The 25,360-nt window shown below is 42.4% G+C and overlaps 1 protein-coding gene across 1 annotated transcript in view; it reads left to right on the top strand.

Annotated features, from left to right (window-relative positions):
• Positions 1-21: 21 nt before the first annotated feature.
• The window catches only part of IFT122 (intraflagellar transport 122), an 84,826-nt gene continuing 59,487 nt past the window's right edge, over positions 22-25,360 (top strand). The window contains exons 1-13 of the mRNA XM_056855839.1: positions 22-63; positions 2,257-2,323; positions 4,334-4,415; positions 5,093-5,171; positions 5,432-5,508; positions 5,790-5,856; positions 7,380-7,526; positions 14,934-15,009; positions 15,697-15,888; positions 17,383-17,521; positions 18,815-19,017; positions 19,790-19,927; positions 22,037-22,201. Coding sequence (XP_056711817.1) covers positions 23-63; positions 2,257-2,323; positions 4,334-4,415; positions 5,093-5,171; positions 5,432-5,508; positions 5,790-5,856; positions 7,380-7,526; positions 14,934-15,009; positions 15,697-15,888; positions 17,383-17,521; positions 18,815-19,017; positions 19,790-19,927; positions 22,037-22,201 — 1,473 coding nt within the window. The 5' untranslated portion in view covers position 22. The remainder of the gene's footprint in view (positions 64-2,256; positions 2,324-4,333; positions 4,416-5,092; positions 5,172-5,431; positions 5,509-5,789; positions 5,857-7,379; positions 7,527-14,933; positions 15,010-15,696; positions 15,889-17,382; positions 17,522-18,814; positions 19,018-19,789; positions 19,928-22,036; positions 22,202-25,360) is intronic.

The raw sequence follows: 25,360 nt of genomic DNA on the forward strand, positions 1-25,360 counted from the left end.
AGGAGTCCAAGGGGTGGGCAGCATGAGAGCTGCGCTGACCTGGAAGGATAAAGCTGATCAAAGGTAAGAGACGTCTTTTTCTAAAGAAATCGGCTGGACAATTTAATTCATTTAAAACATATTTTAGTAATATTTTGCATGTGTTTTAATGCCCCTATACTGATATGCTACTTGTTTAGATAGATGATGCAGCTTTTAAATGGACGTTGCTGAGTAACGGTTACTCTGTAAGTAAGCAGCTTTGTGACGCAAAAGTGTGGTGATAGATGTTTCAATAAATATGTTGAGGGGTGGTCAGCAAGGGGAAAGTTGGCTTTAGCCCTCTAGGGCTTCTTCTATGGAGAGGTGATTCTCTGTGTAGCTTTCCGTTACATTTGTGCCACCACATAGTGCCACCAGAGCGTCCACATGACAGTTTTCCACGCACTTGCCTTCAGCAGCGCCCCCACTATCATTCCCCTCCATCAGAGAGCTCCTTTAAAAAAACAGTAATTGCTCGATAATATATAATGTTATATATTAGTGATATAATGGTATATTACCATTATATATAGTGTTATAATGGTATATTGCCACAATGTATTAGTCCTGCCTTTCATTTTTGAAATGTTCTTTTCGTTGCAAAGTTACAAGGGGAAAGGTGCCAATTTAACAAATGAAAGCTGTGAAGCAGTAGGCAATGGCAGTAGATTGTTATAATCCTATAGGGGTTTAGTAGTTGGTTGAGGCAAGGGGAATGACACTGATTGGGGCAGGGCCTGCAAAAACAGGCACCTTCCCACCCAAGGGGTATCCAAAGTTACTCTGCTGTCATTCACAAAGAAACAGGATGAATAGAGGATCACATGGGTGGATACGGGTGAAAACTGTGCTGCTGTAAGGAAGACAACGTGGATCAAAACATCCATGCATCAAAAACCTTGGTCTCTGTGGGTAACTGCTTTACTGTTGCAAAGTTTGTTGCCATAGAACATGTTAATGTGGATATCTGCCTATAGAGCCTGCTGTGTACAGATGTGTGGTTGTCCAACAGCTTATACACTGTCACCTAAAATTTTTGATATTTCCCCCCTTCTGTGCTGGGTTGGTAGTTAAACCTTTTGTGTGAGTTATTTTTTTAAAAAAAGCACACAAGACTTTGTACCTCTAAGCCTGTATAAGGTAGTACGTATTGCCTATTTTGAATTTAAGATCAGATAGTTTGTTTAAACTATCTTGTTTTGTAGAGCAGGGAACACTAAGAACATAAGAAAGGCCCTGCTGGATCAGACCAAGGCCCATCAAGTCCAGCAGTCTGTTCACACAGTGGCCAACCACGTGCCTCTAGGAAGCCACTAACAAGACGAGTGCAGCAGCACCATCCTGCCTGTGTTCCACCGCACCCAAAATAATAGGCATGCTCCTCTGATACTAGAGAGAATAGGTATGCAGCATGACTAGTATCCATTCTAACTAACAGCCATGAATACCCTTCTCCTCCATGAATATGTCCACTCCCCTCTTAAAGCCCTCCAAGCTGGCAGCCATCACCACATCCTGGGGCAGGGAGTTCCACAATTTAACTATGCGTGGTGTGAAAAAATACTTCCTTTTATCTGTTTTGAATCTCTCACCCCTCCAGCTTTAGCAGATGACCCCGTGTTCTAGTATTATGGGAGAGAGAGAAAAATCCCTCCCTGTCCACTCTCTCCAAACCATGCATAATTTTATAGACTGGGATGTGTATGTAAAACAAATCACTAACTGTGTTCAGCGTGGAGGAACAGACCCCAGTTCTGGGACTGTTAGCCTGGCATGTTGTGGACACTTTTCTGATTTTTGTCTGGGCCTTCACTTCTGCATATATATAAGCCTAACATATCTAAAATCAGTAATAGTGCATTCCTCAGTGGGAGTAAGCCCCCTGAGTAAACAGAAGTAGGATTCTGAATAGACCTTTTTAGATTTTCTCTCTAAAATAGCGTTAAGTATCAGCACTTTGATTAAGGCATACGTAAACTGCATAGCCTTGTTCTAACGTGCCAGATAAAATATACTGTGAATGCCTTGGGATAGTGGAACTGTACAAATGGATAACTCTGTTATATGAATGTAACGTCTGAACATAAATGCTCAAGTGAAATTATCCTTTAAAACTTTCTGTGCAGTGGTATCCTATACTCGGAGAGGTCCTTATTATGGAAATATCATGCAGAAAAAAATGTTGCTGATAAGGGAGAGTCTTTCACTTTTTAAAACCTTCCTTTATTTTAACAGCATTTATGACCTTGCATTTAAACCTGATGGAACTCAACTGATAATTGCATCTGGAAACAAATTACTGGTATGTTGGAATTTTGATACATTTTCTCCCTATTTTTTCTGTAGACATCTTGGTATGTATGGTGGGATATCAAAAGAACTTTCATCCCTTCTCTGTTTAGTGTTTTTTTTTTAATGTCTAAAATCAGAATGATACCCAGGCACAACTTACTACAAGATAAGCCCAGAGAGAATGACAACAGAACACCTCTGGTTGTCACTTATAGCTCCCAACTAAAACCAGTCCAACGTATTATTAAGGACCTACAACCAGTGCTGGATTGTGACACTTCCCTCGCTGAAGCACTGGGGGTGTGTCCCTTTCTTGCTTACAAACAGCCGGCTAACCTAAAACAACTTCTCACCCATGATGAAACTACTTAACAAGAACATGGACTCTGGCACCAAGGCCTGCAACAAACCAAGGTGCCAACTTTGCCCTCATATAGATTCTAGGAACACCATCTCTGGACCCACCAATGTCAGCCATACTATCTCAAGTTCATATTCCTGCTCATCTTCTAATGTGATTTATGCCATCACATGCCAGCAGTGCCCTTCCACAATCTACACTGGACAAACAGGTCAGTCTCTTAGACAAAGATTAAATGGACATAAGTCTGACATCAGAAACCACAATATTCAAAAACCAGTGGGTGAACATTTCAACCTCCCAGGACATTCTGTTGCAGATTTAAGAGTAGCAGTTCTCTTACAAAGGAATTTTAAAGGGAGATTGGAAAGAGAAACTGCTGAATTACAGTTGATATTCAAACTAAAGTCAATGCATTTACCTGGGCTGAATAAAGACCTTGCATTCATGGCCCATTACCAATGCTGATTTCTCCACACCCATCTCTCCCCTGGACATCACAGACTCTTCTGCATATCACACCTAATCCCATGAAGCCTGCTATTCACATTTACATACTGTTCCTCTACTTAAAGACCGATGGATTCACATTCTAGCTGTATCTGAAGAAGTGAGCTGTGGCTCACGAAAGCTCATACCCTACCAGAAAATATTTTTGTTAGTCTTTATGGTGCTACTGGACTCTTGCCCTTTTTGACTGTTGTAAACTTTGGCGGCTTAAGAAATAATTTTCAATTATACCCTTTTGTAAAGAGAGCACTCTTCCAATTTGATTTGACAAGATAGATTTAGTTTAAAAGGGATGAAGATTTAGTTTAAAAGGGATGAAGAACTCTTGACAACAAGTAGACTTGGTTTATCTTTTTGAAATTGCTTAAAATGTTACTTTCAACGCTTGTTTGTGATTTCTTGGTATGGATTTACGAGTTTTTTTTTTTAAGAACTTGAGTCCAGAAACTAGGCAAAGCTGGGTCTACCACTTTATGAATGAGAGATTGCTGTCAAGAGATTTCCCCCTCCTTCCTTAATGAGATGATACTTGGATTGTGTAACAAATAGTGCAAATGGCAAGCTGGAATCCTAATTATGCAGACCTGAATGGAAGTACCACAGAAATAAAAAATAATTTCTTTTTTATTTACTTCATTTATATCCTGCTTTTCTCCCCAGTGGGGACACAAAGTGGCTTACATTGTTCCTCTGACCTCTGTTTTACCCTCACAATGACCCCGTGGGGTAGGTTAGGCTGAGAGTGTGTGACTGGCCCATGGTCACCCAGCAAGCTTCCATGGCAAAGTGAGGATTCAAACCTGGGTCTCCCAGATCCTTTTCTGACACTCTAACCCAGGGGTGTCAACCTCAATTGTTACGAGGGCTGGATATAACATAAATGCCGCTTGGTCGGGCCGGGCTATGCCTTGCCAGCCCAGATGGAGAATGGGGGAGGGTGGCTTGTGGGCGGGATAAGAACTCTCAAGGGGCTGGATCCAGTCCATGGGCCTTATGTTTGACACCCCTGCTCTAACTATTCCTGGCAGCAGGAATGGAGTGTTATATTAACATACATTTATGAGATTTTTGTAACTTTAAATTTCAGCTTGATGATGTTGATTTGTTCACTGAAGTCTTACAGTCTACTTTTTTATTTTATTTGTACAGGTGTATGATACAGATGGAACGTTAATTCAGCCCCTTAAAGGGCATAAGGAGACTGTATACTGTGTGGCTTATGCAAAGGATGGTAATTGAATTTACTAAATTTCTTTGGCTGGTTAGTATTTGACCCAGTGCTTGTGTTTCACAGCACTTGAGTATCCAAATAGGTCTAATATTATGCATTAATGTACAGCCTGTTCTTTTTAAATCTTTTTGAAGAAGAAATTGATTAACAATATTAGCAACAGGCCACAGCAGAGCTTCAAGAATGGTCAGAAGACTGGAAAAGAGTTTGCAGAGATGAGTTCTGATTATTGCTAACCTGATAGTTAGTTCAGAAAATAACGTCTTAATGTTTCTGTTTTCTTGAGATTAATTTTCTTGGTACAGGTTGAATATCCCTTATCTGGACTGCTTGGGACCAGAAGTGGTCCGTATTTCGCATCTTTCCATATTTTGGAGTTTTGCTTATACATAATGAGATATCTTGGGGAAGGGACCCAAGTCTAAACACAAAATTCATTTATATATATACTTTTATATATACTTTATACACGTAGCCTGAATGTATTTTTAAACAATATTTTAAATAATTTTGTGTAGATTGAACCTTCAGTGGCACTGTTGAGGGCCTGTGAGTAATGCCTGCATGCCTGCTCAAAAGGTCTGGTTTTCAGATCCAGATATCGGTTGTCAGGATAAGGGTTACTCAACCTGTAGTAAACCTATTTCATTACTTATGGGGGCTTCCACATTTCTTAGGGAAGCGTTTTGCATCGGGGTCTGCGGACAAAACTGTAATCATCTGGACGTCAAAGTTAGAAGGCATCCTGAAATACACGTGAGTGACTGCCTCATATTTTACCCACCTCTGGCCTTCAAATATCAATTTTAAGTAAGTTGTAGATGTCCAACAATAATTTCTAACAAGGAATTGTAGGAACATATACAAACAATTGAATGTAGACTTCGCTTTGATTTGCATGCAACACCTGATGCATCTGGTGAGGATGTTATTGGAGCAATGTCTAAAGTTCTTTGTTGATTCATTCTGCCACTGCCTAATGTTTTGTTTCAATTTTGTCTATTGATCTGTTGTAGGCACAATGATTCCATTCAGTGTGTCTCATACAACCCGGTTACACATCAGTTGGCATCTTGCTCATCCAGTGATTTTGGTACGTTTTCTGGTTTTTTATATTAAGGCCCAATCCTATGGCTTGCCATAGCAGTCAGGAAGGTTATGGTATTGGCATCAGGTTTCTGAGACAATAGTATTATATTATTATATTTGGGCAGATAAGGGATATGATAAAAGGAGTGAGAAGGTAGGAGTAGTGGGGACTTTGCTGTTATTTAGGGGTTCTAATCTTTCACATCACTTTTCAAAATGTAAATGCTCATTACAGTGATGAAATTGGTTTAACTCATCTCACTACCGTTGTGTTGCATTTTTAAGGTCTGTGGTCTCCAGAACAGAAGTCTGTCTCCAAACATAAAGCAGGTAGTAAAATCACCTGCTGTAGGTATGTAAATGTGCCACTCCAATATATATGTTTTATTTCTGCAAATTATAAAACTTTATTATGAAATGCGTTTGAATCCTCTTTCCACACCAATGGTTGAATGTTTTAAAACACAGCAAAATTTAGAACAAGTATGTAAGTGCGATAGCATAGGATAACTATTCTTTTTTTTTCTTTTTCTTTTTTGCTGTCAAGTCACAGCTGACTTATGGCGACCCTGTAGGGTTTTCAAGGCAAGAGACCATTCGGAGGTGGTTTGCCATTGCCTGCCTCTGCGTCGTGACCCTGATATTCCTTGGTGGTCTCCCATCCAAACACTAGCCAGGGTCAGGGCTGAGAGTGTGTGACTGGCACAAGTGGGGATTTGAACCTGGGTTTCCCAGGTCCTAGTCCAACACCTTAAGCACTACACCACGCTGGCTCCCTAGGCTAATAGTACAGCAGAGAAAAAGTGGTCTCTATCATGAGTTTGTAGAACATGAAATGGAATCTGAGTTGGATCAAAAGGTACTGTTCTGCCGGCCTAACGGCACTTCCGTTGGCTGAGGAGGGTCAGAGGACTGCAGATTTTTATTGATTCTCCCCTACTGCAGACCCTACCTCCTAGGTATTCCTGAGGGCCCTTTGACACTCCCCCCCCCCCCCCGGAGCAGAATTTGGGAGTCAGTAGTCTGCAGCAAGAAGGGAAAGGCAGGAAAGTCTCATTCTGCAAGCCTCGTCTGTCTGTGAAGACCTGGATCCAACCCTCTGTCATGAATTTGTAGAATTCCCCCCCCCCGATAATTAATTTAATAATTTAACTTTTTATGGAAGACTTTCAGGAACTGCTGTTCAGTTTAAACAGACAGGGTCCTTTTGAATTTATATATTCTCTAACCCAGTGATCCCCAACTGGTGGGGACCTTTGGTTTCTGACACAGCATGGTGGACGAAGCCACACAATGGCTGCCTAAAATGTCTCCCCCTCAGGAGCCAGAGCCAGCCACAAAATGGGTTCAACTGCTTACCTTCAGTCACACAGTGCAAATCTTCGTGTTGTGGTAACTGCTGCTGCCAAAGCAACATTTTAAAAAATCTGCCCAGCCAATCAAACCTCCAGTGGCCATGCAGAAGCCTTGCTGGGCAAAAGCTCCATCTAGCCCCACCCAATACCTAAAAACACTTGGCAGGAACCAGAAAAGGTATCAGTGGACATCATGGTGCCGACAGGCTTCACATTTGGGACCCCGCTCTAATCCATGCTTGTCCTTACATCATAAGATGTAAAAGAAATATATTACCATCATGGTACCTTCAGTTCCCTGAGGTAAAATCAACATTTTGCAACCACATATGCTCATTTGATAAACAGCCGTATAAAGAGAAGGGTTCTCCCCTCACCCCTTCCCTGCAGCCTTTTATGCCTTCTTCAGGTATAGCATTGAATTTCAGTAGGCCCCTGAGGTCTCCTATAGGTTGAGAAGATGTTCTCCCCCCCCCCCCCCCAGCCTGCTGTATGATGATGATTTCCTTTTTTTCCTCAGTTGGACAAATGATGGACAGTACCTTGCTTTGGGCATGTTCAATGGCGTTGTTAGTATAAGAAATAAAAATGGTGAAGAAAAAGTCAAAATTGAACGGCCAGGCGGCTCTTTATCTCCAGTATGGTCTATTTGTTGGAATCCATCGAGGTAAACTTTTGTTTTTAGAAAGCATTTACCATTACAGACATTGGGAGGCCTCTGGAGTTTTTACTGGCTTCAGTAAGTGCTTCTGTACCCTGCTGTGTACACTTCTGAAGCGCATATCCTTGGTTTTCTGCTCAGTTAAGCAAATCTGGATTTAATTCCTGAGAGCAGATGCCATTCCTCTAGATGTGCTGCCATGAAAGAAGCAGGACAATGGAGTCTATTTTTCGCCTGTTAACTCCCATATCATATTTGTGCACATGTGTGTAAAGGGAATCTTCTTGTCACTCCTAACTTGATGAGGGTTAATCAAGAAAGGAGCTTTATGTTCCTAAGATATATGACTGAATAGCTGAGGTGTCCAAAATTGCTTTTAGCGTCACCTTGTTTCCTTTCTGCATTGTAGAATCATCTGAGCATGACAGTTTCTTTTTCACATAGCAAAGGCAGATGTTTTTTATACATCTGGGCAAGTACATGTCTCAATGTGGATGATTACATTAAAAGCTTAAGAATGATTGCTCACAACTGATCATGGCGTCGCTTCATGTTCACTAACCAAAAATTGACCCAGAAAGTTAATATTTTGGGATGATGTGTGGCATTTGATATCTTTCACAGCACATCGTCTTAGCTGTTGCTGTCTTTCCTTCTGCTTTAAAAGATTTCAATGTGGCCAGTTTTTGTAGCTCACTTATTGAGATGGAATACTCTAATGGTAGATGTATTTCTCTACTAGCTTGGCTACGTATGGTACAGACATTTCTTATCTGGCTCCCATTTTGTAGAACTATAGTTTATCCAAAGGCTCTCATGCGCCTATATTGTTTGCCTCCTTTGGGTGTCTGTACTGGTATCTAATTAATTTGGCTTTCATTTTAGCAAACACATTAAAGATAAGAACACATTGTGATGTGAAAGGAACTCTGAACACTGAGTTAATGCTTTTATTTTACTTTCTGACAATATCCATAAGTTTTGAAATTCCCCAAGGGATGGGTGTTGGTGACTTTGGAATCATGAGGATTCATGCCCAAATAAAAAGGGAAGTTCTCCAGGGTTGGTGGGTCTCTAATAAAATGTTTTGGAGCCATGTGGTTGAATTGTGAAGACTGGGAGAGGGCAACAATATTTGATTAAAAGGAAATCTAAAATATCCCACTTAAAAGTAACTGAAAACACAATAATGCTAAAACTCCAAGGTTTCTACCAACAACTCAACTCCCAATTTATTTTATTTATTTACTTTCTACCCTGCTCTTTCCCGGCATAATCCGGGTTCAAGGCGGCTAACAGCACTGTAGTTTTACATAGTTAATCAACAAAATAAAACATATCTAACTAGCTAAAAATTATGCCCAAATAATGATTACCTCTTGTATATAATTTCAATCCAATATAAAAAGGGGAAATCATCCTTAATATGTGTGAAGTTAGTCCCAGGGAGTGATAACAGGGAGACCCAAAAAACGACAGTGGGGAATATAAGGATGTAATAGGGTCCAGCAGAGAAAGGACCCAGAAGAAGGAAAACAAGGGAAGGGAAAGAGGGAATAAGGGAGGAAGGGGGAAGGAAGGGAGCAGCAGATGTAGAACCATTGCTGTCCTCAACCATAGGCCCAGTGGAACATCTCCGTCTTACAGGCCCAGTAGAACTGAGCCAGGCCTATGTTTCCTAATAAAAATGCCAGAGAGTGTTCTTGGTTAATCGCAGAGATGAGGAAGTCTTGTAGATATACAAAAATTAGGGATATACAGTTGGATAACAACCAACTGAAACCTGACTGAAATGAACTGTCCTTCAGTATCATTATGACTTAAAGCGCAATCCTGAGGGGGGATAGTTTGGGTGGGCCCGGGGATGGCACAGCTGCACCCCCTCCTGAGCAGCTTGCTGCCTAGGCGCAGCAAGCTGAGAATGGAATTTTCTAAAAAAAACCACGAAACTGATCCATTCAGTTTCACAGGGCTATGCCACACTTTTTTGCCGACTCAAGTTTGTGCCGGCAAAAGGAGGCATTCCTGGGGTGAAAGGGCTCAGGGAGCTGTCTAAAGTCAGCCCCATCTGTGGGAATGCTGCTTTGACAAGCTGTTGCTCCAGGGAAATGGTGCTGCAGTTGCTGTGCCGGCACCCACGCGTGGTGCTGGTGCGCTGCTCCCTGGAACTGGCGTAAGTGGCCCTGCGCCAGTTTTAGTGCCACTTCAGCTGGCACAAGTGGAACTAACACCGGCGCAGGGGGCACGCCGACTCCTAACACCTTTCGCACCCCCTTATGGGTTGCTCTGTAAACCATGTCCATTATTCTGGTGCCTGCCTGTCTCTCTTAGAGTCCAAGAAGGTGAAAGGGAGAGGAGAAAGTGAGGGCAGAGTCACTGACAGTGACCTTTTCCTGTTAGCAGAGTTGCAAACAGTTGCTGCTGCCACACTGGATTGCACTGAGAGGCTTGTGTTCCAAAGTGGTGGTTATACATATCAGTGACCTGCAAGGAGGGCTTGGAGTTGATTCTGCGTAAGCACAGTTGATCTATTCTCTCTGGGGCTGCCCCGGCTAGGTGCAGGGACAGGGCTCGCCCATGGTGGTATACAGATAGGCAGTGCTGCAGTGGAGAAGGGGGAGCAGTGGAAGCAAATGCTGGGTTTGAGACACACACACATACACACCATAGTAAAAAGCAGCATTTGCCACTAGATAATTTTTTTCATGTCTATACTTTCATATAGGAAAGTATTGTTGCCGATGATGGCAGGAAGGAAAGGGATAGAAGCACAGGCCCTGTTTGCCCCCCACACTAGTGACAAGTAGCATCTCCAGTGCCATCTTAATATGTGCACTGTTCAATCAGTATCAATCAGTATGCAAATCCTAAAAATAGTTGTACCCTTCTAAGCTCCTTGAAATCAAGGGATTTAGAAGGGTGTAACTCTTAGGACTTCATTGCAGGTGACCCAAACCCAAGGCCAAGCCAGATGAAACATAAAGAGATCAATGAAGAGTTTGGGTCTGAGAGGTTTTGATATTTTTAATTTCATGCTGTTTTCCTGAGAAAAATTGCTAATTGACTGCTATCAGCATTGATAGAAAAAACAAACTGATGACCACCTAATCACATGTTAAAAAAAACAACCACCACCCAAAGGATTTTTGTGTGCCTATTTTTAAATAGAATAGAGCCAGGCTGGGACAAAAAACTCCTAGCCTTCAAGCACAGTGAGGTAAATCATGGAGGAGGGCAAGGTTTAGCTGCGTGCCCCTCCCAACCTGTTTGGTTTGAAAATAAGACACCCAGACCCTCCTACTTCCATCCAATGTAGATGTGAATGGGTGGCCTCTTACATACAGATCTCCCTTTTACATATTTTGTGCCCAGTACCTGCTTTCTGGGGTTGCCAAATGTATTCCACTTTCCATTTGGCCTAGAAAACAAAGGTGTTTGTCTTATCTCCCTGCAGTTTGGCAGGGAGAAAGCCTTCAGTGAGGAGAACAGTCCACGAGAATGTCATCTCTGGGTGGGAGGGACAGCTAGAGCAGACATATATTTTCCACTGAAATCGATGGGGGGTAGGATGAAGACTAGAACAGAGAAAATAAACACATGTAACAACAGTCAAATAAGAAAATGTTCAAAGACTAGAATGAAAAAGGAATCTTGTTTTAAATGTGCTTGTCCCTACTGAGAACTGCTTCACATGGTAAACAATGGGAAATGGTTGTTTACTGCTATGTATGCATATGGCAAGCTGCTTTAGCTGTTCCCAGGTCCTTGACTCATATACCTGTATGATGTACTTCGTAGGAAAAATATGTCCTTGCTGTATGCATTTGTTAACCATTTTATAGGTATATGGGGGGACTTGGGCAAGCACAAAATATTTATTTCATCATCTTACTGAATTTTGCCCTTTTTTTAGCACTGGGGGCGGATTATATTTTGAGGAATGGGAGTTGACATTTTTGTATTGCTCTTTCCCAGCTGTAACCTGTTATATTCCAAAGGCCACCATTTTTTCCTAAGCCTTACAAATACAGGAACTTACACTGCAAAGGGATTTACCACCACCCTTAAAAACCTCAGGCAGAACAAAGTACAAAATGTATTCATCCACAAAAATATCTTTAATGCTGAGAGAGCTAATCTGGGACTAATGTGTTTTGAAATCTAAGTTCTGTCATAGTAGTAGGCAACTTGAATGATCAATTGGTATTTACAGTCGATGGGAGAATCTCTGGACTGCTAGAGAAAACGAAGAAGAGGAGGAGGCAGTTCATAACTGCTTAGAGGAGATCCCAGTTCTGAAGTCCGTCACATGCAGTAGTCAGGGTAGTGAGGCAGAGGAAGAAGAGCATGAGGAAGAAGAGAGCCCTAGGGATGCCAGCTCGTGAGTGAAACCTCCACGAATTAAAGCTATGTTCTCTCAGAACTAACATATATTTCAACACTAGCTCAGTGTTTCTCAAACTGGGGTCTGGGGACTCCTAGGGATTTAGAAGGGGGACTCCTAGAAGGGGGACTCCTAGGGATTTAGAAGGATGCTCCAGGGGTCCATGAGACCTTTTGTAAACGACCAAGGTGAGCCCTTCTTACACTCATCTGGCTACCATAAAAACAGGCCTCTCAGTTTTCTAGAGACAGGGTTAGGGCCTTTCTGCCTCAAGGAGGGGACCGAATCAGTTTCCCTCTCTTTCGAATGGTGAAAGCTTATAGAGCTGCTGACAGTTGAAGTCACCTAACTTCCAGATCACCTCAGAGGGACTAGTCAGAAAATGTGCTGATTTGGTTTCTAGGTACCAGTAACTCAGGCCTCGAAACTAATTGGTTGAGTAGCACCAAGGAGGGACAGTTCAAATCCTAATGTAATCATTATAGTTATTTCTGATACAAAATTGAACTGGTTTTCATTTATGGTTTCTCATGTGAAAGATTTCATGTGAAAGATGGGTGGTTTTCTGTTGGATACTGGAAGTTCAGGTTTTGTATGATGCTGGCCTATTTTTATTTCTGTGAACAGCTCTGAAAGTTTTTTTCCCAGGCTGCTACCCACCCTGTTCAGCTGGCCTCTGCAGCAAAGGTATTAACCAAGAAAGGAATTTCTTGCTGATTCCAGTGCATGATCTTTTCCACACAAGTGGTGAAATGAACTAGGACTTGGGTCTGGGCCTTCTGTGTTATGGCCCAGCTTGACACCGGCACTTTGAACAGGGGCTGTTCAGGGTGTGGTATGGCAAGAGAGGAGGAAAAGGGTTAGGGGTCCTTGAGGTGGCAAAGTTTGAGAACCGCTGCCCTAGATTTCTTATTTCATTGTTAATTTGTATAACCATCTGTAACAGTAAAATGGGCAGCTCATGCTAGTCAGGAAAGCATCAAAGTCACAGACAAGGTAGGAATTTCTGTATCCATCTCTGCTGTGTGACTTTGTCAATTAAAAGAAAATGAACAAAAATCTGAAGAACTGGCCTGTTGAGAACTGAACATACACCAGAAGGTATGAAATGTTGATGCTAATTAAGAGTCAGTGGGAAAGTTGGAGGGAGCCGGTGGGAGATAGGGGCTTCACAGACCAGTTTTCTAAAGAGATACGGTATCCTGGAAGGGAGATTGTGTGAGGTAAAGGAGTAATTACCTCCTGGTTCCTTATGGGTCGGGCAGCCCAATCCTGAAGGGGGGTACTTAGAAGGCACCTGGGGACTGCTGTGCCACCTCCTGAGCAGCTTGCAGCTGGGTAGAGGGGGAGGAAGGCATAGCCCCATGAAACTTGCCATAGAGTTACATGGGTCTGTGCCACCTTTTTGCAGGTGTAATTTGACACCTGCGAAAAGGGGCGTTCCTGGGCCGAAAGGGCTTTGGGAGCTGACTAACATCAGCTCCACCTCCAGGAATGCCCCCTGGATGCCAGTGTGAGGACTTGCATTGGAAAAACGCTGCTGAGGAGGCAGCACCGGTGCCAGAGCCTTGCACTTCTGCGTGGTGCCCTTACACCGGTGTAAGTGCCCTTGTGCTGGCATCAATGCTCACTTAGCCAGCGCAAGTGAGACGCCAGCGTAGAGGTCATACTGCCTCTTCAGCACCGCCCCCCCTTCAGGATTGCTTGGTAATTCATAATCTTAATTGCATAATATAGAAGCAGTATTACATAGGTACTTAAAGAGGGTACTTGATCCCACTTTAAATCCAGATATAAAGAGCAACCCTACAACTTCTTCATACCCTCACCTAATAGTAAGACCCCCCCCCACAAACCCCCATATGTTGGGCCTTAAGTATTTTTGACTCGGCATAAATTCTTGCCGTCTTCAGCAGGTTTCTGTCAATGATACTTTCCCAAACCTCAACACTTTACACTGTGTGTTCATAAAGCTTGAAGAAAGTTGTGGACTATGTTTAGCAAAGTAGCAGTGTTAATGCAGCTTGTCTTAGCTCTAGGGGAATGATATTCCTCAGGCCTGAACTGCATTGGTTAGTACTAACTAACATTTTAAAATAAATAAAATAATAAATACATGTATTATTTAATGAACTCTTTTGTGTTTCAGAGAGGTTTTTTGTTTTTTTTAAACAGACAGGTAATACAGGCTAACAGTGCTGCTAATGTCTTCAGCTAACTAGGTATAGACAACTTTTTGCCCTAAACTAATTGATACAAATCAAATAGTTAATAAAATACAGTACTTCTAATGAATTTTGAGAAGGATTACTTTGAAGAAAATCTTAACTTCCTGTAGATGGTGGGATGAGAGGTATACTAAGGTTTTTACAGTTCATTTTCTTGTGATTTGTGGACTGGTGTTTGGGTGGGGAGAGGTTGTCAGTATAAGGTTCATACAAAGGAGGATGGAAAGCTGAAAGAAGATGCAGGCACAAGTAAATCCTAGCTGGTTGGGCAGAACATGCTATAGGGAGAAGTGATAGATCCTCCTCTATGTTAAGGACCAGATGGAGGGAATATGCATCTCTGAAGAGGAATTTAAGTTGTGAACACTTACCATGTAGTGGTAGTAGTGGGTGACATAAAAAAGCCCTCATTTCATACTTGGCATGCAGTTTCTGTTGACCAGGTGAAATTACATCCATGTTTTCTATGATGTGGCCATGCTGAATCCAATTGATCTTTGAATCTGTTTTCCAACCAAACTACATCTTTCTCTTCTGAGAAAATCTTGAACATGGACTAAATGATATCGGGTGAGCTTTTAAGAGATCGGGAACACTAAATCTTCTCTCAGAAAATATTTTGCTGTAAATCTCTAGTGAGCACAAGTCGCAATTTGATGCATCCATGAAATCTTGGTGATCTTAATATTGTTACTGACAGGTGTCATTGTAGTAGAGACAATTCCACAGGCTATCTGGTGCTTATCTTCTCAGAATTGTTTACTACATTTCTTAATTGGCTTCTCCTTTTGTTGTTGGTAGAGATGAACACAATGACATCTTAGCTGTGGCAGATTGGGGACAAAGACTTTCCTTTTATCAGCTCAGTGGCAAACAAGTAAGTTCTGTGTTGGAAAGGACAACTCTTCCTTTTCTTGTCTTCAGGGAAACGCCGAGTTTACTGTTGAAAGTTTCCTTTATCCAGTCCTCGAGTCTCTAAAACAGGTTCACTTTCTGATTCTTTTATAGTGTTTATTTGCTCCATTTATACCACACCTTTCTCCTAAATGGAGAAACAGCGTACATCATTCTCCATTCCTCCATTTTATCCTTACAATAATCCTGTGAGATAGGTTAGACTGAGAGTATATGACCGGCCCAAGGTTACCCTTGAAGCTTCCATAGCAGAAGCTTCAAGCAGCTCATGGTTGTGATTTGCAAATTGCTGAGGAGATAAAGGAGCATAGTCAAACCAGGTTGTTTCTCAGACAGGATCTTTTCATCTGTGTTGAGTTGTGCCACCTGTCAGTGTTCCGGTCTGTTACTGGCTGGGATCCCTCCACTGGCTAGAGGAACAAAAATGGCAGAAGATATAGACCAGTCAGATGTTGCTGGGCCTCAGCACTGAGCCTTAATCTTTGGCCTGCATACATTAATTGGGGGAAGAAAGCTCTGGTGGATGAGGCATAAACATCTGTCAAATCAAATAGAAGAATATTTAGGTTGTTACTATGTGATTTCTTACTATATAGTCAACAATTCTTAGTTTATCTTATTTTTAAAAATTTATTTCCTATTCTTATAGATTGGAAAGGATAGGGTCCTGAACTTTGACCCTTGCTGTGTTAGCTATTTCTCAAAAGGAGAATACATCTTACTTGGAGGCTCAGACAAACAAGTATCCCTCTACACAAAGGATGGGGTATGCCTTGGCACCATAGGAGAACAGACCACTTGGGTGTGGACATGTAAAGCTAAGCCGGATTCCAATTATGTGGTAATTATGTGAACATTTGTAAAAGCATTTTGCGTACGTAGACTGCTTTTCATAAGGTCCATGATTCTGTTGCCTGAAAGACCAACGAACCGAAATTTTGAGTCTGACCCAGAATCCCATCAACAGATACACTACAAAACCATGGATGCAGCGATAAATTTTTACCGTTTTTAGAGCAACACCTCTAGAGACCATTTCAAGGCAAACCCTGATTGAAGAAGAGTTAGTTTTTATATGCTGACTTCCTCTACCACTTAAGGAAGATTCAAACCAGCTTACAATCACCTTCCCTCCCCCTCCCCACAACAGACACTCTGTGAGGTAGGTGAGGCTGAGAGAGTGTGACTAGCCCAGGTTCACCCAACTGGCTTCATGGTTAGGAGTGGGGAAAAAATCCAGTTCACCAGATTAGCCTCTGCCGCTCGTGGAGGAGTGGGGAATCAAACCTGGTTCTCCAGATCAGACTGCAGCGCTCCAAACCACCGCTCTTAACCACTACACTACTCTGGCTCTCCTGATTGAGCCAGGAGCTGCAAGTAGTAATGGATTTCTTGCTGTGTACATGTTGGTAACACACTTTTGTAATCACTGTCACACTTATATTTGCATTTTAAGAAGTCCACTTAAACATGATGTGAAAAACGGTGTTGAAGGAGATAAATCACTCTTGTAGAACTGAGTTCAGCTGCAGTGGCAGGATAGCCACCATGCCCTTCTCTGCCTTTTAGTCCACATGGCTCCAAGTACCCTTTTCCTCCTCCTCCCATCGTTGCACTCATCTTGATGCTCATACTTCAGGCATTGCCACTGATGGCTTCCCTCCCCTTCAACTTCTGATGCTTTATAGCCTTCAGTTAAAATTGCCCATTGGTGTGTCCCTTCTCTCCTTAATTCCACGTACATCCCACGATGTACTTAGTTCTTGAACCATGTAATCGTCTGGTCAGAATCATTGCAAAGTGCATGATTATGTGTGATGTGTTTTGTCACATGCTGCATTGTGCAGACAGCAGTGAGTGAAAGAATGTGTAGCGTATGTAGCAGAGGCTGGACAAACTCTTGCCAGGGATGCTCTAGGCTGATCCTGCATTAAGCAGGGGATTGGACTTGATGGCCTGTATGGCCCCTTCCAGCTCTATGATTCTATGATGTGATCTAAGATTAACTCTGTGCTGAAAATATGCACTGACTCCTAGGACCATTCCTTTGAATACATAACTGCTAACTGGAAACTTAATTGGCAACTACATTAAAACATATAGTGGCAGAATAAAAATAACTTCTATATCAATTCTCCCCCCACCCCAATCTCATTTTTCCTGTCGAGGCTGACAGTATATTTGAAAAATCAGAATTCAGACATTTTAATTGGCACAGATATTTAACTAAAGGTCATATAATGTAAGGTTGTTACTTCCTTTTCTCTGTTTTTGGCACATGTTACAGTTCAGATGCACTAATGATCTTTTGGTGATCTTTTGCTTTTCCCTGCAGGCAGTGGGAAGCCAGGATGGGACCATTTCATTTTATCAGCTGATTTTTAGCACAGTCCATGGCCTGTATAAGGATCGCTATGCTTTCAGGGACAGCATGACAGATGTTATTGTCCAGCACCTGATCACTGAGCAAAAAGGTAGCTGAGCATTCATCAACTTTATGATTTGGGGTTTTATTTTTTGCTAATTTTTTATTTTTGTCAAATGCTTTTATATGGAAAACTTTACTTCTTTTGCACCATTTAAAATTCATTTTTGTCCGAATGAATGTTTTCTATAGGTCTAAAGTTTGCATTGCAACTTCACACTACTTTTGTAGGCCCTCTAAAATATACAATTTCTACAATACATTAAAAAGTGTGTGCTGTCTTTGACAAAGGTTGACCAGAAGTTTCAAGAATGCATGATCAATACAGAAGTAACTGTAATAGAAGTAGTAAGTTGTAGGAAACAGTCACAAAAGAGGATGGGGTAGGGTTAAAGCCCATTAGGAGTTAGCTGCTGATGTGCATTGTGGTGTTCGCTTAATATACCACACTGTCTTCCAAAACTCCTTGAAGCACCCAGTATGGCAGAAATGATAATGTAGGAAGATGGACCAGGTATAAAAGAAGCACTGACCGTTCTTTTTTGCCTTCCTCTGAATTGCTGGGAGCCAGTAGCCACTTTTACCCAGCTCCCTGCTTTTTCAGTTACCAGAATCAGGACCACTGACTGTAATCAATGAGATGGTGTAAGAGGGAGTGCCTAGAATGGCTCTGCTTACAAGGATGTTATAGCCAATGCCCCTTTCCTTGCTGGAATGAATGGACTTTAGGCATCCCAAACCCATGAACCATCTTTAATCACAAATTGCAACAATGAATTCACTTAATTAAAAAAAAAATTGTATGCTGTTTTTATCTTTACCATATCTTTTTAGATCTGTCCCCCTACTTTTTTACCATACTCTTTTTTTCCTGTTTTCCCTTTTTTCATCCCAAAGGTGATTGTGGTACTGTTTGTTGTGGCTCATTATGACTCACCATTTGAAGACTAGGAGCCTAGAGAGTCCATGTTGGCAGTTTTGCTGTGGCTAGCTCTGTCTTCACCTGTAAAAAGAAAAGCTAGAGGAAGAGGGGTGGTAGGTGGTTGTAGAATGGGAATAGGAGAGAAAAAATGCTGGCCATGGTTCGGGTGGGAATGGGAGGGGTTGAGGAGGGCAGAGAGAGGGGCTCGAGGCTCCCTTCCCAAGCCCCCCATCTTGCAGAATTTTATGAACCTTTAGCTAGTACCGAAGTAATGACTACTCGGAACATATGACCTCTAGTAACTAGCACCAGGCAGAGGTGGTCTGCACTTTTTGCGTGAATCTAAATTAAAATTATCTCACCTAATGCACTTTGATTGTTGACTCAGTAACTCATTTTACTACTATTCTTTCTTTCCAGTTAGAATAAAATGCAGAGAGCTTGTAAAGAAAATTGCAATCTACAAAAACAGATTAGCCATCCAGTTGCCAGAGAAAATCCAGATTTATGAGCTATATTCTGATGATTCCTCAGACATGTGTTACCGTGTGAAGGAAAAGATACTGAAAAAATTTGAATGTAACTTACTGGTTGTATGCTCGGATCATATTATCTTATGCCAGGTAAGCACTGACAAATTGAATCTGAAAATGAATACATGAATCTGCCTTATATTGAATTGGACTATTGGTCCATCAAGGTCAATATTATCTACTCCTAGACTGGCAGCTGCTCTCCAAAGTCTCAGAGCAATTCTGGTGTTCTCTGTTACTTAACAAAATAAGAGTTCAGGTTTTTTTCCAAAGCATGGTAGACGATCTCAGGGATATTTGATTTCTTAAGTAGGCCCACACTAATTTTTCATGTGAGTTCGATTCCATGGCTTCATAAAGTATGCATCATTCTCCCTTTTATTTACTTGATTTCAGAATGAAAATAATTCGCTGCCAACAAATCACCTGTCCCTTTAAAGTATTTTGTTGTGCTTGGCTTGGTTCTTCACTTACTGAAGTTTGAGAGGTTGTATTGAAAGGTTGAAGTAAAGCACTTTAACCTTTCAATGCAATACAAATTGTGGCACTTCACACATTTAGTGGTTGCTGCTTTGCAGGGGTACACCCTTGGATCTTAGTTTATGAAGTATGATTATAACCATTTGTGGTAAAGGGTCCTAGGAGAAGTTTTCAGATTTTATGTGGTTAAGGTCCAACTTTGATACCTGTTTCAGTAGCTTATTGTGTAAACCAGTGAAAGGGTGTGGAGTCAGGTGGATGCCTGTGCCATGGGCACAAAGAACAAAAGAGGCCTGTGTGTGTGCATCTCTCTTGGGAAGAAAGAACTTGAGGAGTGCTTTTGCCAGAATATGATCTATTTCACCTATCCCCCCCTTTTTAGGAGAAAAGACTCCAGTGCCTTTCATTCAGTGGCATTAAAGAGAGAGAATGGCTAATGGAGTCTCTCATTCGTTACATAAAAGTCATTGGTGGACCTCCAGGCAGAGAAGGACTTCTAGTGGGTTTAAAGAATGGCCAGGTAAGGTTATATGGTAAAGTCCTTCTTAGTATAAAATATTTTGACTTGTATCTGTTAATGAGATAATAACCTTCATGCCTCAGGGTCTGAGTCAGGATATAGTGGACATATTTTATTATTTTATTTATTTAAATTATTTTATTTCACTTTTCAGCCATAAGCTCTTGCAGCACTGTTCATATTAAAGCAATCAATAATCAACGAGAACCATTATTAAAGTAAAATAGTAATAGCAGCAGTAAAAAATCTGAAGAATTCATTAATTTAATAAACTTAATAATGTTAACATATGACTGTCTGCATAAGTACTGCTGTCTAAGCCTGTTCATTTCAATGAGCTTCAGCTGGAGTAACTATGCAGAGGATCGCACTGTTATAGAAGAAGAGGAGTTGGTTTTTATATGCCAGCTTTCTCTACCACTTAAGGCAGAATCAAATCAGCTTACAATAACCTTCCCTTCCCCTCCCACAAAAGACACCCTGTGATGTAGGTGGGGCTGAGAGAGCTCTAAGAGAACTGTGAGTAGCCCAAGGTCACCCAGCTGGCTTCATGTGTAGGAGTGAGGAAACAAACCTGATTCACCAGATTAGCCTTCGCTGCTCATGTGGAGGAGTGAGGAATCAAACCAGGTTCTCCAGATCAGAGTCCACTGCTCCAAACCACCACTCTTAACCACTACACCACACTAGCCCCCAATAAGAACGTGGTAGTAACCATGTTGGATCAGACCAGTGTCTCATGTAGTCTAGCATCCTGTTTCCAACAGTGGTTGGTCAGATGCCAAAGGGGAGTCCCCGAGCAGGGTCTGCAAACAACAGCCTTCCCTTGCTGGTGGCCCCCCAGGACCTGACAATCCAAGGCATTTAGCTGCCATGGCCAATAGTGAGTAAGAGAACCACCCTCCATAAATCTGCCCAGCCTCTTTTAAATTCCAAATGGTTAAGCGTATCAGACTAGGATCAGTGTTGTGTAGTGGTTGGCTTATCGGACTAGGACTGGGGAGGCCCAGTTTCAAATCCCCATTAGGCCATGAAGGTAACTGGGTGACCTTGAGGCCCTCACTCTCATTCAGCCTAACCTACCTCGCAGAGTTACTATGAAGATTAAATGAGCTAATCTAGCTCCTTGGAGGAAGGGCAGGATAAAAATGAAACTGATCAATGGATTTTAAAATATACAGCAGCATAAAAAGAACCCAAACAATGTGAGACCAGCAATTTAAAAGAAAAAAATACAGAAGGCCAGTTGTTGGGGTGGGTGGGGACAACCTGACTGCTGAATGCCTGAGACAATAACAACATTTTCATATGACACCTAAAACTTAACAAAGAAGGCAGCAGGCAAATAGCAACTAGTGAGAGCGTTCCTTCATTGTGGTGCCACTACAGAAAAGGTCCTGTTTCTTGTGGCCCTGCACCTCGCCTCAGTGAATGTGGCATGCACAAACTGAGCCCCTCATGCAGATCATAATGTTCAGGCACAGGTTTGCATGGAGACACCGTTTTTCATATTTACTCCTTATTGCCTTAGCTGCTATAACTGGCAAGTTGGTTTGCAGGTTCGGTATTGGATAGGAACCAAAAAACATGTGTTCAGACTAGTAGCTCTCTGCAGTAAATCAGCAGCCTATTTTGCAAGTGCTTCTTCCCTTCATGAAAATGGGTTGATGACAGTAGGTAGTGAACTTGTAAAAAAAAGTAAGATCCAGTGATGCATAATATGGAAGGTGTGTTTTTGGGGACTGCTTGCAAATTCTACAAAACTGTTCTCTGGATCAAGTCAGCACAGGGACTTTTGGGACCCATTTTTATTGCATGCATCAGTTCAGTGTGTTTAAGGAAAACATGGAATTAAAATTTGCTCCCAGTTTTTACAGAGCCGGCTCTCATCTTCCCATCATCTTACCCTGTATTTTTTACTTATTTGTAATTGCTTCCAGGGATGTTATTGGGACAAAAGTGCATGAACTGCTTTTAAATTTGTCAGATTCGCTGGGATTTCGTTCTTTAAAGGATACATCTTCTCTAGCACATCAGATTAGCAAGTGGAAATTGTTCTGCTTTTCATAAGTTGATGACTAAAGTTTTTTTGAATTTAACTGTGACCAGATTCTGAAGATATTTGTGGACAATCCATTTGTGATTGTGTTGCTGAAGCAGTCCTCAGCCGTGCGCTGCTTGGATATGAGCGCGTCTCGAAACAAGCTGGCAGTGGTGGATGAAAATGACACGTGTCTTGTGTATGATATCAACACCAAAGAGCTGCTTTTCCAAGTGAGTGGTATAAAGCCTCACTTCTCCCCCTTCATTTTCCTTTCTACAAGTGTTGCCAATAACTAAATAGGAACAATAGTTCTGTGAAGCAAATGTGTTCACTGTACAATTGTTCCCTACTTGCTGGAGTAAGCAAATGCTTTTCTGCTTCTTTATCACCCCTTGTCCTAGAGAAAAGATAATTAAAATGGCTTCCCAAAACAGTGGGAAAGAAACACATGAAGCTGCCTTATACTGAACCAGACCCTTGGTCCATCAAAGTCAGTATTGTCTACTCAGACCGGCAGCAGCTCTCCAGGGTCTCAGAGGTTTTTCACATCACCTACTTGCCTAGTCCCTTTAACTGGAGAGGAGGGATTGAACCTGGGATATTCTGCATGCCAAGCAGATGCTCTACCACTGAGCTACAGCCTTTCCCCTCTTTCCTCTGTGCTCTATGAGTGTACTTGGCTAGTTGGTAGGAACTGGTATGTAGCTATAGGCCTGACAAACTAGACAGTAAATACTGTTTGGCAATGCAAATAAAAAGAAGATATCATCCAAGGAGAGCAAATGTACATAGGGGTGAATATGACTGTTCCTTCCTGCCCTTATTTACATGTGTTCACTGTGACTTCATCCATTGTTACCCAAAGGGGATACACATGTGTATCCCTCAACATTTGGTGCACCTGCTGTGCTTGTTAGGAGAAGACACACGTATATCCAGGTAAAATTAAATTAGGGACCACTGCCTTGCATACCAAGGTCCAGAATTTGGTAGTAGCACCTCACTATGGGAATGGGGAGCTTCCCAGAAATCAAGGAGGCAGAAAATAGAATCAGAGTCTAAATCTTTATTTAGCAAAATAGATCAAGGAAAGCAGGAGGCACTGAGAGAGCCACAAGCGCGCGCGCTCTCTCTCTCTTTCACACTCACACTCACACTCACACACACACAACAAACCTTAACCCTTGACAACCAAACACCCAAGCAATAAAAGCATACAATTTAGGGAGCCAAATAAAACATACAGGTCTGACACAGTGAGTGGGTCCTGAGGATCCATGGTGGAAGGAGAGCAAAGAAGGAAGAAGCTGGGCACAGATATTCTGAGACTGAGGCTGCCTCCAGATCTCCAAGGGTCCTGTGTTCAAGCTACTCAGGGGCAGTAGCAAGGAAGTCTGGGAGAAAGGCTGCTGCTGCTACTGCAGAATTCTGGGGTTTGGGGTGGGGGCTATATTTATACTGGAAAATGTTGGAAGGTGTGTCAAGATTACAAGTCTGTCAGATAGTTTGACAGGTGCAGGATAGATCAGTGAGATCTAAGGATGATGTAATCAGCCTGGAAAGTACCTGGGGAGCTAGAGAAAGCTGGCCTGATCCAGTTAGAGCCAGGTGGTTGATGCAATGCAGTAGCAATACCAGGATAATTGGATATCTACTGTGATTGGTGGCTGCGTCCACCAGGTGTATATAATGAAGTGAAACCGCAGTTCTATGCGGGATGTTATGAGCGGAGAGTGTGAAAGGAGTATCTGTATATATTTCTGCACTGTACAAATAAACTACATTTTTCTATGTGGCCGTGGACTTTCTGATGGGCATCCTGGACAAGACTGCTAATCCGCTTGGCTTCCGCGTCAGGGCTCTGGGCCCAGCTCCTCTACGTTACAGGAGTGTTTCTGCTACACTGCGCAGGTTTTATGTGTGGTGGTAGTTAAGCAGAGTCCAGGATTTTCAGAAGCTACTGGAGAAGTGACGGCTGTGTGTGAGTAATGGCACAACAATCTTTTATCCCAGTGGATAAACTCACCTCAGAGAATTACCACGTTTGGTCTGTGAGGTTGGAGCAGTATCTGAAAAGGGAGGATTTATGGGATGCTGTGGAAAGACTCCCTACTACAGCAGCCGAGATTGCCAAGGACATAAAAGCCCTTGCCAATATCACCTTGACGGTGGGAGATGACCAGCTTATTTTTGTTGTGGGCAAAGAGCATGCAAAGTTGGCATGGGATAGTCTGCGAGCAGTGTATCTCCGGGACTCAGCTGGCACGCTGCTAGCACTAATGAGGCATCTTTATAGATGCCATAAATCACTGCACACGCCGGCCGCAGCCCACTTGAAGACCCTGGCAGAGTTGTTCAGACAGCTGGAGTTGAGGGGAAAAGTTATATCTGCGGAGGACCGGGTGTATTTGCTTTTGAGTTCTCTGGATGCGAGCTTTGATGTTTTAGTAACCTCGCTGGAGAGCCTGGCAGCAGGGCAATTAACCTATGAATACTTGACTGGACGAATTCTGGAAGAAGAGGAACGACGGGAGGAAGGACGTAAGCAGAAGACAGCAGCCCAACTGAGATACACCCCCGAGGTTAAATCAACGAATTGCCCATCTGCCGAGACCTCAGCCCCCCAGCGCGTTTTTCATCCCAGGCAGAGAGACTGGATAGAGTCTACGCCGAGGACTGCAGCCGAGCTGTTTAGACAACCCCGAGACGGGCAAGAGGTCTACTCAGCGCAGAGCCAGTGGCAGCAGCAGAGGGGAGGCGACGGAAGGCAGAGTAGGAGCTACAAGCAAGATGAGGAATGCGTGATGTTTGTCAGAAAGTGTTTTCTTTGTGGGTCCTCACAACATTTGGAAAGACATTGTCCCCAGTTGGCCAGGAAAAAGCAACCAAAGAGACAGTCAGTGAATGGAACTTACACTGCTGTTGTGCTGGCAGAGGCTGGAGACAGAGAACATTTGGCTCTTGGACAGTGGGGCAAATACATGTTTTGTTAACAAAGCTTCCATGTTGGTTAACCAAAAGCAGTCTGCTAAGTCTTATGCAAGTCTAGCAGATGGGAGACACTTAAAGGTACACTCTGAAGGGGAGGTGTTTTTCCCAGAGTTGAAGCATAAGTTTCAAAATGTACTTTGTGTGCCTGAGTTACAGCATAGTTTGCTAAGTGTTTCTGTGCTGGCTAAGACTGGTTTTAAAGTGCTGTTTGAAGGAAACACCTGCCAGATAAGCCAGGGGGAGGTTGTAATGTTAGAAGGGCACTTGCAAAAGGATGTCTATGTGGTGCAAAAGGATGTCTATGTGGTGCATAGAAGGACAGGAGAAACTTCTATGGTAGTGGAGTCTGTGAATAAAAATCCACATAATGAGTGCATACACCTTCTACATAGGCGTTT

The sequence above is a fragment of the Euleptes europaea genome, chromosome 1 (assembly GCF_029931775.1).
Source record: "Euleptes europaea isolate rEulEur1 chromosome 1, rEulEur1.hap1, whole genome shotgun sequence".
NCBI classification, from domain to species: Eukaryota; Metazoa; Chordata; class Lepidosauria; order Squamata; family Sphaerodactylidae; genus Euleptes; species Euleptes europaea.